Raw genomic sequence first — 21,357 nt, forward strand, 5'->3', positions numbered from 1 at the left:
ACTTTGGTTAGCTTGCTGGCTTTGTTTGTATAAACGTTTACTCAAGCTTTGTAATTAAGATTGACATCTTCAAACAATATATATATAGGCATAATTAAACCTGTATATTTTATATTTAAATTTGATTGGACGTTATACCAATTACAATTGTACAATATACAAACAAAGCAAGCAAGCTAACCAAAGTCTTGCTCTACATGCATTAGGAAATTAGCTGTATTGCATATCTAAGATAGTAAACTTTACCATCGAATATATGCTTGGACAATACAAACAAAAGCATTATTAGTAGGTCACCTTGACCTTCATTTTCCGATTGAGCAACTTGATTATATTATTAGCTAACAAGGATATTTGACATGCTTGCAAATGAGACAAGCATCGCCAGAGAGAGAAATAACAATATATTTACCCTCGCAAACAAATTTGAGAGTGTTAGAATAATAACTCTGCCCGTCCGTCTGTCGACGAATCATCTATATATATTTTTTATAGATTTACTTTGTGAATATTGAGTTTGGCGAGTTAAGAAAGTCGAGTTGAGAGTAACAAAAGTCGAGTTGAGAGTTACAAAAGTCGAGTTGAGAGTTTTTAACGTCGAGCTGCTCAACATTTAAAAGAAAGTAATGGTTCGGTAAAATGAAGTTTATTCTTCAAATACCAGCTGTTTGTATGTTTATAATCAGATTTTTTTCATCTCACGTTTGTTATGTACTCTCTCTCAGTATCTCAAAAGAGAGGCGAAAGATACCAGAGGGACAGTCAAACTCATACATTGACACAAACAAAATTAACAAACGAATTTTTAGAATTCAAGATTCGAAACCGAAGTGTGTTATATGAAGCAGAGAGAACAGGAATGTTACACGATCGAGGCATCAGATTTAAATGTCATTAAAAAATCGAAGTTATGGATCCTGCACAATCAAAAGGATTTCCCTTTACAGATTTGGTTTCGCCATACAAGGCCGAGTTTTGTTGTGATGCAGCCGATATGAGTATATCCATCTTCACTGCCTTACGGTCATTCTGTGATCTTAACAATCTGATAAATTACAGTGACAGTGTTTAACTGATGTTAAACTCTCAGAATTCGTCCTAGAAGATCGAAGAACCAAACAAAAACTGAGGTAATCGCACGAACCCCATTACAAACGAGAACAGGATACGTGTCTCTTACTAGGAATGCATCACCAGCTATGCCAAGATCTGCTTCAGTCTCTTAAATACTCTGATACACGAAAAGATTAAGTCAACTTGGCCTAATCATAACAATTTATCTTTGAATCTTTTGGGAACACACGAGAAAGAAGATATGTAAGTGTGTGCTGTTTGCAAAACCCCATGTTTTTGAACATTGAGTTGGGTACCAAAATGACGAAGATGAGAGGCGAAAGATACCAAGGGGATATTCGAACACAGACTGACAACGCCGTGGCAAAAAATATTAAAACCAAAAGACAAGCTACATGCAGTATGTATATACAAAACACAATATACAAAACTAAATACTGAGCAACACGAACCCCACCAAAAAACCCGGGGCTAATCCTTGCTCTGGAAGGGTTAGCAGAGATCATGTTCCACATGTGATATCAGTCGGGTTGTTCATGTTCCACATGTGATATCAGTCGGGTTGTTCATGTTCCACATGTGATATCAGTCGGGTTGTTCATTAGGTACAAATCCGGTGATGAGTCTAATTCGATAGGTCACATTCGAGGGAGAGAGGATGTGATTGTGATTACGACATTTGAAACATGTACGTGGTCATCTGTGATACAGATATTCCATAACGGTCAACAAACACGTGATGGCGTCCGTTTAATTTTTGTTGAGCCTTCGACTTTTGTCGAAAAAGCGAGACATAGCGATCCTACATTCTGTCGTCAGCGTCGGCGGTGTCCACAACTATTCACTCTGTGGTTAAAGTTTTTGAAATTTTAAGAACTTTCTTAAACTATCCTGGATTTCTACCAAACTTGAATAGAAACTTTGTTTATGATCATAAGATAGTATCCAGAAGTAAATTTTGTTAAAAAAATCTGTTTTTCCGTATTTTACCTTTAAATGAACTTAGTTTTTCTGCCAGTTAACATTACATTCACTCTGTGGTTAAAGTTTTTAAAATTTTAATAACGTTCTTATCCTGGATTTGTACCAAACTAAGACAGAAGCTTGTTTATGATCTAAAGCTAGTATCTAGAAGGAATATTTGTAAAAAATAATTTCCTGTTTTTTTGTATATAACTTATAAATGGAGTTAGTTTTTCTTCCAGTTCCCATTATATACAGTCTGTGTTTAAAACATTTATTAGATTTGTAAAGAAGGCGAGACACTATGTTCCGCGGAACCCTTACAAATTTTTGAAAGGATGATTTCAACTTTCAATTTTAACAACGTAACACGAACAAGTCAACCATTTCAAAGATATCAGTAATTTCACTGCTTGCTGGTACTAGTATAGTATAATAGTCCCAGCTGCTTGTTGAAAGAATAAAGTTTTCAAAAGTTGGATTTTTTTGGGTTGTGTTTCGTGCTGATATATTGAGTTATGCCCTTTAACACTCGAACTATTTTTTTAAGGTGATTGTGGATCGCTCACAATATAAAAATAAGGAGATGAAGTATAATAACCAATGAGACAGCTATATACCAAAGTTCAAATGACGAAGATCAAATCAGTTGTGGGTCATGTATATATGGCCTTCAACAATGAAAATAATTCATACCGTATAGTCCGCTATAAAAGGTTCCGACATGGAAAATATGCAACAATCAAACGAGAAAACTTACTGACTTTTTTATACAATACAATTAACAAAAAAAAAAAAATCAAAAAAATATGACAGTCATTATTTTTGTCTGTCTCCCAATTTCAAACACTCAAGAGTTTAGTATTTTCAAGTGTATGCACTTTTTCTCAATTTTTCATCCACACTACAACAATAACCAACATGAAGTGGCACATAAAAATAAGAAGATGTGGTATGATTGCCAATGAGACAACTCTCCACAAGAGACCAAATGAAACAGAAATTAACATATATAGGTCACTGTACGACCTGCAACAGTTAGCAAAACCCATATCACATAGTTACCTATAAAAGGCCCCGAAATGACAAATTGCGGATTAAAACAATTCAAACGAGAAAACTAACAGCCTAATCAATGTACAAAATAATGAACAAAAACAAATATGTTACAAACAGCTGCAAACGGCAACGTTTGAATTTCATGCTCCTGACTTGGGACGGGATCTTGAATAATGTGGCCGGGTTAATCATGTTTGTGAGCGCTCGACCCTCCCATAACCATGGGAAATTAAAGTTACACCACAATATAAGAAAATGTAAAAAGCAGTTGCAAATGGCTTAAATCAATTCCAACATGTTTGATAACGCCAAATTAATAAAATGTCTATGTGCCAAGTCAGGAACCTGTAATTAAGTGGTTGTCGTACACGTTTAGGTTCTTACCGTCATTTTGTTCCAATTTTAGTTATTGTTTTTCAAACAAAAAAAAACAGAAGTCACGCCGTTAGTTCAACAGTCTTGTTTTGTACATTATAGACGACCGTGCGACAGACCCAGAGGTAATTACATCCACTGGTGGATAGTTTTCTCATTGGTAATGATGTCACATCTTACTTATACATTTCTATATCACTGAAGATGTGAAAGTGAGTTTTCAATTATCAATCGAAGAAATCATTTTTTCACCATTTTTCTTACAACAGATAATCGACTTTCCTATGGTTGCTGTCTTCTCGACTTGTTCTTTTGTTCACACGACACAGGCACTTGTCTCAGACAAAGTTTCCTATATACCTTAAAATACCATATTAATGTATATAAGAATTTTTTTCTGAGACAAAGTGCCTGTGGATCACACGAGACAGATTCCATACCTTATGAAGTATGGAAAGAAACTAGCATCATTTTTCACTTTCCATTCCGCTATAAGTATGATGTTCTCTTACTATAATGATAATGCAATATCAATTGGTGTATCAGTTCTCTATGTTAAACTCATCTTCCCTGCGAAATTTTGATATGTAATACGACGATGTTGCTTCATCTTTTGTATTTTTGCCAATTACAGATGAGCCTGCGAACCGTGTTCAAAGGAGCCTCTTGTTCTGTTTTTTGTAGTGGCATTGTCTGTTTTTCGTCTACCTATAATTTGAATCTCTGGCTAATGTTTATTTATTTTTTTATCTGTTGAATGTATTATTAAGATAATTATGGAATTTAAATGAAAATTTGCAATATGTTTTTATATAAATTTATTACTACAAGAATTTTTCACTTATTTAATCTCAAAAACGGAATTGAGTTATTTCGCTTTGATTTTTCCCGGGAAATTTTAACTTGTTGTTCGGAAGTCGAAATTTTATCGCTTTTCCTATAAGGTAAAACCAAAGAAACATTGTACACAAAGCGTTGCGGCATACTATCACAGCTGACAGAATACAAACGACAGTGCCTGAGAAAGGACAAGTAACTTTCAATTGTGAATTAACAAAGTGTCATTTATGGAAAAGTGTAAATATGGGATAATTTAGTTGTGTTGCGAATGGATCTTTTCAGTGATGGTGTTTAATATTTTATTTGGACAAATGGACAAGGTTGAAGGTGAGTCTTTGAAACTGTTCAATTTATCTGTTTGGAGTTGCACATGTACATGTTACTCTAAGTTTCTAACTATTACTGATAGTTCTTCGTTTTTGGTGATTTCAGGACGATTCCGTCGTGTCTTGTAAACGTTTTTTTTTTTATCAGTTTACACTATCGGTTTGGGTCAAGAACTTGTCAATAAGATTTGATTGTTTGTCAACACTTCGGAAAATGTTTAAATGGGTAGAAATAGAAGCTTATCTTTAGCCTTAGGGCAATTAAGTTTTTGATACCGGTTGTATATTTGTTTAAATTATGTATTATGGTAGTAGCAATAAACTAAAGTAATGATTATTGGTGTCTGGATAGATATGTACTAACTGACCACTATAATATGACCCTATAACATTTCATTCCTGGACATTTTTTATTGATGTATCTCATTAGTTTCTAGTTAAGATGTGGACATAATAACTTAAAGCGTGGTAAATTCATAATTAAAAATCGGATAAAATTATGAAAACTAGAAATTCTTAGAGAGTTTTACGATTTTCAACTTAAAAACTTTTTACTGATACTGACAAACATGTAACTTGTTTGTTCATCTATTCATATTGTAAAAAAAATACTCCTCCTTGTACATGTGTGTTATTAGATTTCTTCATGCAGTAAAATATTTAAGACAAATATTTTTCCAGCTTCATTTCAGTGTCTTGTCATATAGACAAATATTTGTTTGTCTTGTTACTGTGGTAGTTTGATGACCTCAAACAAGACAAACAGCAATTTGTCAAAACTGCACCTGATATTCCAGGTTTGACCTGTGACTGATGGAGATACATCTCTTAATTACTCTACGTCAACCATATGTTTTACCTGGGACTATTATCCCAGGTTTAACTGTCCTTAAATAACACTTTTTTAGTTAGAAAATGTAGAGCTCTAGACATAATGTTTTGTGTGTTTTAGGGAACAAAAGTTTAAAGTTGTCTTGATACCACATCACCTTATTTTTATCTACAAAGTATTCAATTAATTTGACCAAATTTTGGAAGTTTTATGTTTTACATGTATCACACTATTGTGCACTGTTATTTATTGATATATATTTTATTGCAAAATATATAGAAATTATTTATAAATTTTTTTGTATTTTGAATGTTGAATAATAATGGTTGAAATAATTTATTTGTATAAAAACAACACCCGTCTGAATGCTGACTTGGATAGTTATAAAATGGTGATAAAAAACAATCTTTTGAATTTTAACATTTTTCTTTCTTATTCAAAATGTTGATAATATTAATAGATCAAGGGAATAATATATGTACATAAATTTTCACTATTTACCCTCTATGATTTACTTTTTTAGTGGCCAACAATTAATTCTAATCCAGTCTATGCATGTGTTAAAGAAAGTTTAAAATTACAGGTGTTCATCATCAATTTTTTATCGCCCACCCCTCCCCCCACAGTGTCACTATACATGTATACTTGCTATAGCTTATCTAACTATTTCACATATTTACAAAGCTGTCTAAACAAACTATTTTCACACTGGTCCTAACTTCAAATAATTACTCATTATTGATTGCAGCTTTCACTTGCTGTTATGTAACATTACCCCAGATATTATCCAGTCAATAATTATTAGCCAGTCAATAACTTAGATCAATATCTACTTGAGTGATTTCACAAATGGGTAACAATAAAAGGCCCTTTGAACTGTCTACTGACAAAGTTACTTATTAAATGTATGTAATTATTGTCTTATTAGTATTAATATTTAATTATTGAAAAGTACATGTAGATAATACCTGAGACTGTACTGTAACACATGTTATACAGAAAGTACTACCATGTCAGATAATCCCATGTCAAAACAAGTACAAAAAAATGAACATGTTCCTGGTGCAAACTTATTAGATTTGATATAACAATACAGGAAATAATTATGAATGCATATTTTGCTTTTTTTCCTCATATATACAGGTTAAATTAATTTAGATATTCTTTTTTTAAATGGATTTTATTCAAACTACTGTATATGCAATTTGACATTCAGCATTGGTGGTGAAGAAAGTATATGCTATTTTTTCTAGAAATTAGCATTTAGCATACCTTATTTCTTTTATTTTCCATAGCCTTAATCACACTAAGTCCACATACAAGCCTGTAGAATATTTGTAATTAAGTTTGTGGTTCACCTGTATCCATGAAATCCAAGAAATTTAGTAAATTATAATAATGAATCCACTGTATAACGATTCCAAAGTTAGATGGAAATCATTTGTTGTTGAATAAAACAAATCTAACAAAACTTATAAAATAGAAAGTGATTTTTATGGCAGAGTTTATCAGTGAATTTTGGAAAATGCTAATTGTAGTGTGATTGCCAATTGGAACAACTATCCAACCCAATGACCTAATGACCTAGATGTTAGCAATTGTATGTCACAGTACAGCCTTCAACAATGACCAAAACCAAAACCTATATTGCTATTTTTAAATAGCCTTAAATGGGGTTCTGATCCAGGATCCCGCTTACTGTCTTGTCAGATTCCCGTATCCCGCTTACGCTATGTACGTAAGCAATTCTCATTTTATTGTAATTTCCCGTGTCCCGCTAGACTTCCTTTCCCATTTTCACGGCACAATGACTTTCACATGTCACGCTTACAAAAAATCGGCAATCCCGGGTCACGCTTAGACCCCAATGAGACCCACTTAAATATAAATTAGACTGACATACAATTCAATATTTTATCTCTCAATGATATACAATTAATAAGTAGTAGAAATCAAATTTATTAGGATAGTTTATGGTTTGATCATTGTTAGTATCAGGTCTATAACTGGAGTAATCATCTTCTGAACATGTGAATACATGCACATGTATGGGTTGAAAATATCAGTCTAATTAATGACCTTTAAAAACCCTTGTAGAATAATTACCCCTTATTTGGAAAACCATTAAGGATGTATTCTTCTGATGTTTCAGTCTCATTGAAATCTCGTTCTGGAATTATTTCCAAAACATGTGATACAAGTGGAAAATATCAATAAATTTAAAAAATATTATAATCAAACTTAACTTTAAAATTGTGAATTTACAATAAGTAGTTTTTGAATAATAAAATTTTCAAATTTTATAACCAATCAAGTCAGTCTCATTTAAGCCAAAATGTTGACAAAATGGATGAGGGGTACAAGAAATAATTTTACCAGATACATGTACATCCCATATCATTATTTTCTTTTCAAATTTCTTAGATATGTATTTGTTCAATCATTTATAACAAAGATGTTGAAATAATATGCTTTTTGTTCTAAAAAAAGAGAAAAATCCCAGATTTACAAATTTGACAACATGGTAAATTTGACATGAAAAAGCAACAAAATTTAATAAAACTTTCTTATATTAACACCTACCTATAGTTTTTTTTAAGTTAAATTTATTCAAATTGTATGAAAAAAAGTTTAATTGTGAAACTGTGATTGTTTTCATGATAATAGCCCAAAAATGGGTAAAAATGGATGAAAAATGGAAAAATCTTCAAAATGGGGTACTTTCAAATGGCTGTAGCAAAAAAAGAAGTGCACCACCATATAATTTTTTCTTCACCAATTATTTTTTTTACAGTCATAAAAAAAATTAAACCCAAAAATCAGGTTTTAGAAAAAAAGTTTAATTCTAGAAATTTTTGGCTCCTCAGAGGTGTACATCCTTAATAGTCATAATTTCACAAAAAAAAAATACACTGAAAACATCACATGCATGTACAATTGATTATTTCACATAGGCTTTGATATAGCTGTACTTTTGACACAAAGTATCATATTTTAATAAAATATGGTGTGGTTTTTCAGAAATTATTATTATGTGACATGAAAATGACTGCGGTTTTCTCCAGCTTTATAACTTCTAGCTATTTTTGTGGTTGGTTGAATATGATACTCCGCCAAACAAAGTAAGGAGATCTTCAATTTATCATGTCTCGTGACCTTTATCCTTTAAACTGTTACTTGATACTTCTAGGTAGAATGTTGCATGCAATCTTTATTGTGTATCATTGGATATACAGTGATACAATATAAAAAAGTCCTTTGTATCAAGCTATATAAAAATGTTGGCCTTTGATCATAATGATTTGTTAAAAACTATAGCCAATAGCTAAACTTGAAGCATGAAACAATCAGCAAGACAATGTTTACCTCTAGTACATGTATTCAACAACTTAATGTATTCAATCTATACCAGTATAGCAAACTGATAAATTAAGCATTTTCATATTTTGCTTGATAACACGATTGCACTATATGTTTTGTTTAGTTGAAATATAAATGTATATAAAGAAAGATATAAATGTATATAAAGAAAGTTAGATATAAATGTATATAAAGAAAATTTAATAAATGTATATAAAGAAAGTAAGATATAAATGTATATAAAGAAAGTTAGATATAAATGTATATAATAAGATATAAACAAGTCTAAATTGAAAACAACGTTCAAACCTATGATTGCATTGGATAAAAACCGCAATTTTTATACGTTTGCATGCAAAACAAATTTCTTGGTAGAGGGGTCTAAATACAGTAATTATAGATATACATATATGATTAAGAAAGTTAGATATAAATGTTTATGATGAAGAAAGTTAGTTATAAATGTATATGATGATGAAAGTTATATATAAATGTATATGATGAAGAAAGTTAGATATTATTAGTTTCATGGTGTGTTAGTGACCTAATAGGATATATATGGGGTCAGTAAATTCCATATGGGATGAGAGCGAAGCTCGAATCCCCATATGGAATTTACTGACCCTATATATATTGTATTAGGTCACTAGCACACTGTGTAACGAATTTATCTTACTGGTATTTAGACTAGCGGCTTATCAAAGTGATTAAGTCTTCAATACTTAGTATAAAGAACCTACTTCCATTTGTCTATACAAAAAACAAATGCCAACAATAACAACTTGTTAGCTTTAAATTTGTTTTATGAATTTATTTCAATCATTCATTATCAATTTCTTTGTCTGTTGAAACCTTTCAGATTTCTTTTTTGTTTTGAAAGGGAAGTAACTCCTTACTAACCCCATATGGTAACTAACCCCATATGTTTTAGGACACCCTATATCAAATATATGTAGTTACCACGTGTAGTCCTTTAACCAATCATATCCCCAGAAATGTATAGGAGGTAAGATAAAAATGTATACGATGAAGAAAGTTAGATATCAATGTATATGATGAAGAAAGTTAGATATAAATGTAAATGATGAAGAAAGCTAGATATAAATGTATATGATGAAGAAAGTTAGATATAAATGTATATGATGAAGAAAGCTAGATATAAATGTATATGATGAAGAAAGTTAGATATAAATGTATATGATGAAGAAAGCTAGATATAAATGTATATGATGAAGAAACTTGTTGGAATATTAATAATCAAACTTGAGAAGTCCAACTTTTAAATTTTGTATAGTCAATATAAAAATAAGAAGATGTGGTATGATTGCCAATGAAACAACTCTCCACAAGAGACCAATTGACACAGAAATTAACAACTTTAGGTCACCGTACGGCCTTCCTCAATGAGGAAAGCCCATACCGCATAGTCAGCTATAAAAGGCCCTGAAATGATAAATGTAAAATAATTCAAATGAGAAAAATTAACTGCCTAGTTTATGTACAAAATAATGAACGAAAAAAAAATATGTTACACAGCAACAAACGACAACCACTGAATTACAGGCGCCTGACTTTGGGACAGGCACATACAGAATGTGGCGGGTTAAACTAGTTAGATGGCGCCAAACCCTCCCCCTAACCTGGAACAATGGTGCAACAGCACAAAACAAGAACACACTACAAAACAATAAACCAAAAACAAATATGATAAAGAGCAACAAACAACAACCACTCAATTACAGGCTCCTGACTTGGGACAGGCACAAACAGAATGTGGCGGGGTTAAGTTCAGTTTTTACTACACTATAAGTATCCTTTAGTGTTGAACATATTTAAGTTTAAATATCAAATGTGTCTATAACTTATTCCTGAAAATATTTTGTTCTCAAAATCTACTTATAAAAAAGAGAATGAAATAAAAGAAAAAAATAGAAATAAATGGTGACTATAACCGTGAAGATTTTGGTGTTCTCTTCTAAGATGTAAACAAGTGCAGTGCTGGTAAATTCTGATCTTTTGGGTAATCTGTTGCATCGTCTTTGCTTTTTTTTCATGACTAATAAGATAGGTAGGGGGGCATTATGTTTGAGGGTCTGTGCGTCTTACCTTCTGTTAGTTACTGTATCCTTTCCATATCAGGTTAAAGTTTTTGTCTAGGGTAGTTTTCGTTCACATCAACTTGAAACTAAGTTCACATGTTCATTATTATGGGACTGTTTATTAAATTACTATTAAAGTTTTGTGACCTTTTTTTTTAACTTTAATTTGAAAGCACATGAAAAAGAGTAAGATTTTTATTTTTGTTTATAAATATAGACACCACAAATTAGGGTTTGTACATGAAAATGTGATACTCAGATGCGGATCCAGGATTTTGAAAAAGGGTGCCAGGGGCCCCAAACGAGGCAATGTTTGGAGAGGGACATGTAAAAAGTCTATGCATTAATCATATACAGCTCTATAAGGTGCCCAGGCCCCCCTGGTCCCCTAAATCCACATCTGATACTGGAGCATGATGTCCTATGGACAAATATTCATGTTTTCATAATATCACAAGTGATTTGTGTATAGTTTTTTACTTCCAGTAAGGTAACAGTATGATTGGGGATTATTCTTAAGATTTTATAAAAAGAGAATGACTAAATTAAGAATTTTTTAGATATGAAATAAATTTGTATGTATGAAACGTAAATTTGAATTGGAAAGTACAGATTATATAACATCACATAAAATTCAAAGTAGAAATAAATGACAAGAAATATAATGTGTCTATATGGATGATTTATAATTTCCAATAAAAAATTTTGTACATGTTTTGTTCAGTTGAATGGTTTTCATCAAAAAGTGGAAATATTCTAAAATGCATGTAATTTGGGAATTTTGTAAACTTAAAAATTCCCAAACATTTTTATGTTTTGAAGTGGTGAAATTATAATAGCATATAGATTTATTATGAAGCCTTTTTTTACAGACAGAAGAATTTTAATGTCTATAATTATATATTGCATTGAGTAACCCAAAGAAATCTAAGATGCGTAAATTAAAAATCTTCTTACTTAAATTTGTGTCAGGAGGAGAAATATTCACAAAGGCTTTTAAATTAGTTATGCATTTATCATGGTTATATGCATAAATTAGATTTGAAGCATTCCTTTAATGGTGATTTTAGCACCCTTTTAAAAGCATTTTATTTATGAAGTAAAGTTGAAAAGTTAATGCAATTTGAGTAACTTATACAGTTTATGTTACAATGTTTGTATTTGTTTTCCTTTTTTATTATCCTTATTTTTGGACTTTGGAAATATATACATTATTATTGTAAAATTTTACTACTATTTTGTGTTTATATGTAGCTTCGTTGTCTGACAAATCGAAACCTTGTCAGTGGTACACCTTGGTTCACAGTTAAGTGTTTAAATTTTTGTTCTCTTTTGAAATCTGTGATAATGTTTTACAAAATTGGTTTACATTGTATTTTGACTATAAATTGGTGCAACTTTCCATAAAAGGTGTTTTATTTGTCAAAGTTAGGTAATTTATACTCCAAACTATTATGCCATATTTTATATAATATGTCTGACCTTGGTTTAAGTGTTAAGAATTGTCAGTACCAGTAACTTTTTTATTTTGAATGTTCAGTATTTCAACAACTAAAAGATAATGTGTGGATTTTAGAGGTGACAACAAGAGCTACTCGGGTAATCTCCAATATTTGTTATCAATAGTCATTGAAGTGTTAGGAGCACTTAACAAGTCCACCTAATCACAGTTTAATAACAAGTTACACTTCACTCAACCTTTCAATTACACACTGCTTCAAATCCAATTACCATGGCAAGTGTCTACCCTATAATTATTCAAACTCTGTCCATGAGGCGTCTGAATTTAACAGTGAAATTGAAATGAAACCCATGACCAAGTTTTGTGAAATATTTTGGATAAATTTTTTAGCTTTTTAGTGAATTCAGATATTTTTGGCATAATGATAAGGTCATGATGAGATTCACCTTGAAATAGACATGTCAATAATTTTCAACATAATTGTTTGACATTTGTCATTTTGGGGCCTTTTATAGCTGACTATGGGTATGGGCTTTGCTCATTTGAAGGCTGTACAGTGACCAATAGTTGTTAATTTCTGTGTCCTTTGTCTTGTGGAGAGTTGTCTCATTGGCAATCATACCACAACTTTTTTTTAAATGTCATTCAATGATGGGCCCATTCAACAGAGTACCATTGTTGACCCTCATTGGATAACTATCTTAATTGAATTGACTAAGCAGAATTTAAAGAAACTTGTTAAAAGTAAAGAATTCATATAATTGTATAGTTTTCTTTGATCATGTGAAGTTCTCCAATTGCTGTGACAATTTATGTAACTTTCTCAGGTGTCTTACTGCTACTTAAAGGGGAGATAATCACCTATTACGATCACCTACAATTAACACATAGAACTTCTTTTTAGGTGTAAAACTTCCTGTTTAACTTAAAACTTTTAGTTCAAAATTTGGTTTGATATTGATCTCTCAGTTTGTAAATAAGAAATTCTATGCAATTGTAATACGATTACAGTTTTAGTCATTTAAACTTTTTTTCTTTTTCTAGAAAGATAGAAATTGACAATACTTTCAAAGCAAAATCTGTTATAGTTTTTGGAAACTATTAAATAAAGATTTCATCATGTCTAATAAATGTTATGTACATTTGTATATGTAGAGCTTCATAAACAAACCAGAATGCAATTGGATTTGTAAAAAAAATTAATTCTATCACTTAAGTATGATTCATTTAGTTTGAATATCTTTTCTCTGGGAATTACAATTTTCAACATCTTTTAACGCCTACAGTAAATTTCTATAAAAGTTTTTATAAGAAAAATGTGTGATGTCATCTGAATATTTCATAAGAATGACAAGTAAATGAAGTTAGAGGAATACATTGTACCCCATGTTGAGTTTGTTTTATATTTAAATCATACACATCATCCAGCCTTTTATAATCTTCAAAAGATTTAAAGCCTTGACAGTCTACGGAATTTTAATCCAAAAAATTGTAGGTGTTAAATTTAACGCCTTACTTTGAATTTATCCTAAAATGATTTAAAAAATTGAATATAAATCGATATACATTGCAGGTTATAATTTATTACTACCCATGTAGATATATAGAATGCATGTTGATGACTAAGAAACACGCATCAAAACAATTTTGGCTAGCTTTACGGGTTCTTAAATGGAATACAGTGAATCTATTTATAAGTATTTGTTCATTTAATATGAAAGTTATTTTGTTTAAATATGTTCCAACAACAAACCCAACCAAAAATGGGGGGGGGGGGGGATCTCAGGTGGTCCAGTATTGTATGCTTAAAAGTATTATGCTTAAATTCAAACAAAAGTTTTCATGATTTTTTAAACAAGGTGCAAAATTGGGCTTTTCCAAGGGTTTTATATATATTTTTGATGACAGCTTACATTTAACTCTAAGGATGTAAATCTGAGTACCCAGTTACTGTTAATGTGTTGTGACTATTTCAACATATAAAAGCACATGAAAAATGAGTATTAAGATGAAACCTTTTATTTTGGTTTATATATAGCTTACATTATACATTGATCAGATTTTACAAGCAGGAAAGATAAAATTATTAAATCTGTTTGTATAAATGGTATTGCAATGTTACATTTGGACTTAAGTTTTATTGTAAATTTTTTAAGACCTCTTTTCTAGCCAAGAAGATGCATTATTATGGTCACTTGAGACATGCCAATCAAAATACATCTTTTGTTTTAAAGACATACATGTTCAGACTAAGTACCAGTTGTCTGTTTGGCCATTGATTAATTGATTGATTAATACTTGCTTAATGTCCAGTGGGAATTTTTTGGCTTTTGATATTAAACGAATGAATGAATTCTTTATTGCAAAGCAGTAGCTATATGCTATAGCAACCCAAACATATTTACTATTGGTAAAATATAATGTAGGAATTTTAATAAATAAAAATCTTATAGTTTGTACAAAAATGAACCTTTGCATTTTAGGTGTACTTGATTGTTCGTCCTTGTCATTATGGTCATTAGATATATTTTGATGATCATTAGATATAGTGATTTATTGACTATATACATGTAACCTGTGGGGTAATGGTCATCTTTTTATGATGGTTGGATTGGCCTACTGGTCATTGATTCTTTCTTTATAGAGGTGTGTCCTCAGGAGAGGTGTAAGGTACATAATAAGGAAAATTGGAAGAAAAACAATATGTAGAAGAATCAAATAATTCATAGTCTGGCACAACCGTGTTTCACTGGTTTGCAAGCTTAATGCTAATTCTTCTATTTTCTATTTTTTTTTTTTTTTAAATTTGTTGTTATATTAAATGTGAAAGAAATTCGTTAAACAAAAATATGAAATCCCTGAGAAGACCCTGACACTTATGTTTTTGACCTGGTTAACCTAATTATATTTGAACTAGCAGTGTTCTGTGGTCATTAGTTGACAGTTTTGATTGACATAGAATATGTTAATTGTGGAATTGATTTGCACTTTATTTCAATATTTTGTTTATATGCAAGGAACATGTCTTCAGGTGTAAATAAATAGTGTGTATTCCAGTAGATGTAGTATTTGGATTTATAAAATATGACACTTTATCGTCAGTTAAGTTTTGGAAGCTGGAGAGAAATTGGACACCAACTTGACTACTGTAGAGGTACATGTATTAGATAGTCTTTAAAATTCAGTTTTGGTCTAAAACATGAGCTAGTCTTTAAAATTCAGTTTAGGTCTAAAACAGGCGCTAGTCTTTAAAATTAAATTTTGGTCTAAAACAAGAGCTGAATTGCTATTCAGGAATTTTACAATTGCTAGTTTTGGAAATTTAAGTTATACCAGTAGTGAGATTTTATAACCGATCTATCTTGTTTCTATTTTGAGATTCTGGATTTGGCATTTATTTTCTCTGGAATTCTGGATGAGACATCCTCTCTTACCCAACTCAAAAATGCCTGATCTGTGATAAGTAGCAATTTTTTTTAAATCTGATTTGTTAAGTTATATAAAAGCAATGAAGAAAGATCAAAGGAAAAATATAAAACATCAAAATGATTTTTTTTCTCTAAAATATGATAAAATAGTTTTCTTTGAAGAAAGCTACATATTTATGATTTTTGTTCTATTACTATGTGCACAGCAATGTTTGAGGGAAACGTAGATCTTTTATATATAAATCAGTATATATATATATCTGTTGAAAATAAATTGCTTGCAGTTGAATATTATAAATTATAGTTATTTTTTTCTGATTCAGGTATTAAAACTATATAAATTTAAACAGCTTTTTCCAGTGTTTGTTTTGTTTTTTAAGCAAATACCAGCCCTATAACAGTTGATAAATGCTTGTGTAAACAGGCCTTGAACTGAAAATACCCAGATTGAATTTTGTTGTTGGCCACCACCAGTTTTGTCACCACAAAACAATTAATGTCAACTATTTTAAGCATTAAGTGAGCTACTTCCCATTGAGTTTAAAAATCCACACCCAAATCGTTATCTATAATTTTCATATTTTGAAATGACTAAATTGTTTTGTTTTTTGTGATGGCAGTATATGATGGAGCCTCTCTAATTGTCTGTGGTCCATTGTGACATGTCATATGGTTATCATGTGATCAAGGAAGCATTGTTTGAAATAACCCCATGAGCTGATTAAAAGACAGGAATTGATTTATTAATAATTTGACAGTTCATTGATTCAGCTAATTGGTGACCTCTTGGCAAGGTCTTGTTTTGTCTGGTATCTTTTATCTAAATTCCATTGTCCTAAAGATGAACCAGTTTTTGGTCAAATATATTGCCTCTCTGACTTAAGAATACAGACCCTGGACTTCATTCTAAAATTTAAGTTCTATTTTTTAAACTGTATATTGAAGTAAATTGTTTCTTTAATAATAAGCTTATAATTATTTAAATACCGGGAATTCAAAAGTTGGATAATATTATGAAAATAAAAAGATTTGGCCATAAAACATTAAACGAAAATGAATTAGAGTTAGTTTTTTTTTATGAAACTAATATCTAGTGCCTTAGTCTTTTAAGAACAGTTTTCTGCAATCTTCAATATTATTGTGTTTTATAGAATATAGACTTTAAATAATTGTTGATCATTTTTTTAAGAATATTATTAGATTTTGATTTTAAGATAAGATGCTGGATTGATATAATTAACATATTTATCCAATCGAAAGACATTATAAAATCTTTTTCTTTTCAGATTGTGGGAAAATTGATATCAGATATAGAATTATAAAATTTGTCCTTGACTAAATGATAAACAATTAATTGCATCTTGTTTGATCTATATATGGATGGTGATGCGGTGCATGATTGTCAGGTCTTCAAACTTAATTTTCCTTAGTATACAAAGTATAAATTGATCAGCATACTATACTAAATGTACTTACTGCTATTCCATGGTTACAAGTTTTAGAAGTTTCAGACTGAATATTGCTGTTAAAATATAACATAAACACTTTGGACATCTAGATCAATTCGTGAAACTTATTTAAATGTTGAATATTTATTTTTGCATCAGTTGGCCTAGTCTTGGTTGCGATAAGAAAAAAAGGTACTCTAATTTTAGAAAATAAATGGTTATACTATTATTGTGCAGTTGCCTTTATTAATCATAATTATTGCACACCACTTTAACTGACTGATCAGTTTTCTTATTGTTTGCATTTTAGGATACAGTTATTTACTTTGGTATTTCTATATTGGCCCAGGTATAGATTCATTGTAAGTTATATTTGATAGAGACCTTCAAGGCTGAGGGCTAATACGACTAAAGCATAATCTATACCAGGGCCAATGCAGAAACAGCTAGTTCACTGAGCCGTCAACACTGTTAAAATAAACAATTCTAGATCTTTATTATGTAAGTAAAATAAGAAGCTTACTGTTATGCAGGTATACTGACAGGTTACACTAACATCTGACATATATGAGTTTATCTTTTCTCACCATGCATTTTGTCAATTGATGAAAGTTTCTGATTTCTTGTCCAAGTGCTGAATCTATGATATAACAAGTTATTTTATATCTAGCAAATGAAAAGGATCTAAATGTGAAATATATCAGAAGTTAACCATTCTTATCTTTTCTAATGTCTTTTTTTTTTAATTAAGAGAAACAAAACTGTGATTACAAGCTATTTAAAATGTGGAAGTTAAGTACAACTGTTTATTATAGATTAAAACCATATAATTTGAACTTTTTCATTACTTAAAAAAAAACCAAAAAAAACAGTTACGATAAAAAATGTTTCATATGCTCCAAAATTAATCCAAAAACTTGCACAAGAAGTGTGTTTGACCAGTCCAGTACAGTCTTTTTCTGTATTGGCCCATGGGGCGAAAAGCTATATCACTAGCAACACAAAGGTCAATGTCAGCAGTTACCACACACTGATTATTTACCATATTAGGGCTGCTTTGATGATATCATTTAAAACATTGCTGTATTTTAACTGTGGCATTATAATACATGTTAAGTCTGAGCACTACAATAAATAATGTAAAATAAAGAAACATGACATAAAATTGTGTAATTGTCCTTAAAAATATTGTTTACAGTTTCTGAACAAGTATTAAAAACTCTCATTATGGTTCTCTTTACAGTTCATGGTCGACTGCAAATTCCCCAGTCACTGCATAAATAACAAAATTCAACTTTTCTGCAGGTAAAACTGTTTACACCTTGATAAGTAAAGACATCAAAGAAAATGATACCTTCCCATTGGGGACAGGTGTACATAAAAATTATATTAAACAAGATGTGAGATCAGTGCTTACATAAAAGGGCTTTTGGGGGAGTATTAATCTGTGTCTTGAAAGAAAGTTTAAGAGCTTTAATTATTGTCAGAATGGTAATAATGGCCATGCACCTAATAGTTATTTTGTACCAATCCTTATTTTAATTGAATTTAAATTATTTCCTTTAAAAATCAAAATTATATCACTGAACTGTTGATGATGTTGGTCTGATAGTTGTGGGTTTCTTATAGCCTTATGTGGTTAGGGATAAACCTAAAATTGTTATTTTTGGTTAAAATACTTTGGTTTTATGTGTTTTTGTTAACAAGTTGCTTGGCAAAAAAGACATTAAATTGGATAATAGGTTTTTATTACTTATCCTGGAGGTGGTAATTTTTTGGTAGGTGGTAAAGAAATGTCTATACTCATCCTAAATGTAAATGAAGTACACATTGGTATGCCAGACACCTGTTTCGTCTACACAAGACTCATCAGTGGCGCTCAAATCAAAACAGTTGGAAAGCCTAATCAAATACAAGGTGTACATACAACTACGTCTGAAATCATGCTACTTTTGTCAAAATTTAGGACTGTTGGTAATGGTATTCCAGTACCACTTTAGAAGTACATTAGTGGGAAAAAAAACCCATAAATACCTGTATTATTGTTAAAATACTATCATTTAATAACATACATAAGTTTTATATTTAAGCATGCACTTGAAGGGCAAATCATGTATTGCATTAATGTGCTTTATTTTGACACAGATTAGATAATAAAACTTAAACTAAAGGTGACATTTATGTATAAATATTCAGTTCAAGATGGTGCATAATGGCATGTGTTATCTTTTGACACTTCTTTTCTTGTTGTTTTGTGAATGGATCAATTCAATACTCTCATTAACCTCATTTGGACTATCTGTGAATGCTCAAATACACAATAGAAAAAAATTAGGGTGGAGCATGTAAATTTTCAAAAAATAAAATAAAAGAAGAAATATACATTGTACATGTAGGGTTGGGCATGAAGGTATTAAAGTCGATCATTACTTTCACAACCAATACAAAAATGGTCAGCCAAAAAATTATGCAATGGAAACCGTGGTATATTCTTTAGTGAAAATGGACGTTACTGTTAGTCATTATTTAAATAAATTTTTAATAGTTTGATTTCTCAAGTATTTGTAGACAGTTAATTAAGCTCATAATTTTTAGTGATGAATCCATGCTGCATTATTTTGCCAGAAAACATAGGTAAGAGAGATGACAGTGTTTGTGTGAGAGAACATTTTAACAGTTATTATCCTAATTTCAAGTTGTATGTGATTATGATTGTGGTCTTTTTGTATCAATGTTTGTCTAGTGTTAATATATGTTGCTGCTGCTAAAATAAATTGGATGTGAAAGTTGAGTTCAAATCCTACGACTGTAAAGGAGTCTGTCCTAAGCAAAGTCTTGGACTGCATGATTGATTGATTGGTGTTTAAAGCCAATTTTTACACTTTCGTGCTATTTCGTTGCAGTCAGTCATTATTACTGGAGAAAGCAAGTGCTCGGAGAGAACCATGACCTTAGGTAGTAAAACTGACAATCCTAGTCAATTAAGATTTGAGTAGAGTGCACCTGCCATTTGCAGAAATCGATCTCACAACCTCTGTGTTGACAGGCTAGTTGTACAGTGAGTTTGACTACTTAGATCACTCGGCCACCTAGGCCCCTTGGACTGCATGAAGCTCAGAGCTTATTTCTGAGTAGGTTAAAAACAGATTTGTGGCAACAATACAGCAATCCAACAATGCAGTCATCTTTATTAGTGTTCTTGGTTTCAATATTAACAAGTTGTGCTAAAATAATAGGAAGGTTAGAGTGAACTCAAACCATTTCAAGGATTCTAATTATTTATTGTCTCGCCAGTCGCAGAAAGCGAGACATGGAATGCTTTTCCGACGAAGGCGGTGGCATCAACAACTGTTAAGTTTTCTGCTCAAGTTAGTTTGATAGGAACTACTTGTGAGAGATCAATGATAATTTGTATGAAGATGCATTACTATCAGTACATATCAGTTTGACGACAATTTTGAGGCCCTGCCTCCTAGGCCATGGTCAAATGACTTTGAAATAATTAGCTATTTTAAATGCAAGTTTTCTGCTTAAGTTAGATTGATAGGAACTACTGGTGATAGATCAATGATATTTTGTGTGAAGTTGCATTGCTATCAGTACATCTCAGTTTGTCAACCATTACGTGGCTCTACCCACTAGTTGGTCCAGCGACTTTGAAATAATTAGCAATGTTGCTGTCCATCAGATTGTCTCTTTCTGAATTTTATGCCGACAGGCGAGACATATCTCTGTGTCAATAGTATATTGGAGGTTTTTTTGTACCCTAGAATGAAATTTCTTCATATATCTACCTATATATGTGAAAGAAAGGGGATTATGAAAGCAACAGCACCACTTCTGGGTATAAGTCTAGTTGAACTTCAAATATCTGATTGTAACAGCAATTCAATAGCGCATTTAGCCCATTTCGCCACTAAAAAGGAAAAAGTCACCAATTCTACAGCTTACAATGATGGGTTTTAGCTTAGTTTACATGCATGAAGACTTCTCTTTACATCAAAACTTGTAAATTTCAAGTAAAACCTTGTTGTATATTTTGACCTTCACACCGATTTGTCTTTTGTGTGATTGATCATTGAGTACAGTTG

The 21,357-nt window shown here is 31.0% G+C and overlaps 1 protein-coding gene across 1 annotated transcript in view; it reads left to right on the plus strand.

Annotated features, from left to right (window-relative positions):
* The first annotated feature begins 4,438 nt into the window (after nucleotides 1-4,438).
* LOC127719885 (uncharacterized) overlaps nucleotides 4,439-21,357 on the plus strand; it is a 62,438-nt gene continuing 45,519 nt past the window's right edge. Inside the window, exon 1 of the mRNA XM_052226239.1 lies at nucleotides 4,439-4,638. Within this exon, the coding sequence (XP_052082199.1) occupies nucleotides 4,596-4,638 (43 nt within the window). The 5' untranslated portion in view covers nucleotides 4,439-4,595. The remainder of the gene's footprint in view (nucleotides 4,639-21,357) is intronic.

The sequence above is a fragment of the Mytilus californianus genome, unplaced genomic scaffold (genome assembly GCF_021869535.1).
Source record: "Mytilus californianus isolate M0D057914Y unplaced genomic scaffold, xbMytCali1.0.p SCAF_11, whole genome shotgun sequence".
Taxonomy (NCBI): domain Eukaryota; kingdom Metazoa; phylum Mollusca; class Bivalvia; order Mytilida; family Mytilidae; genus Mytilus; species Mytilus californianus.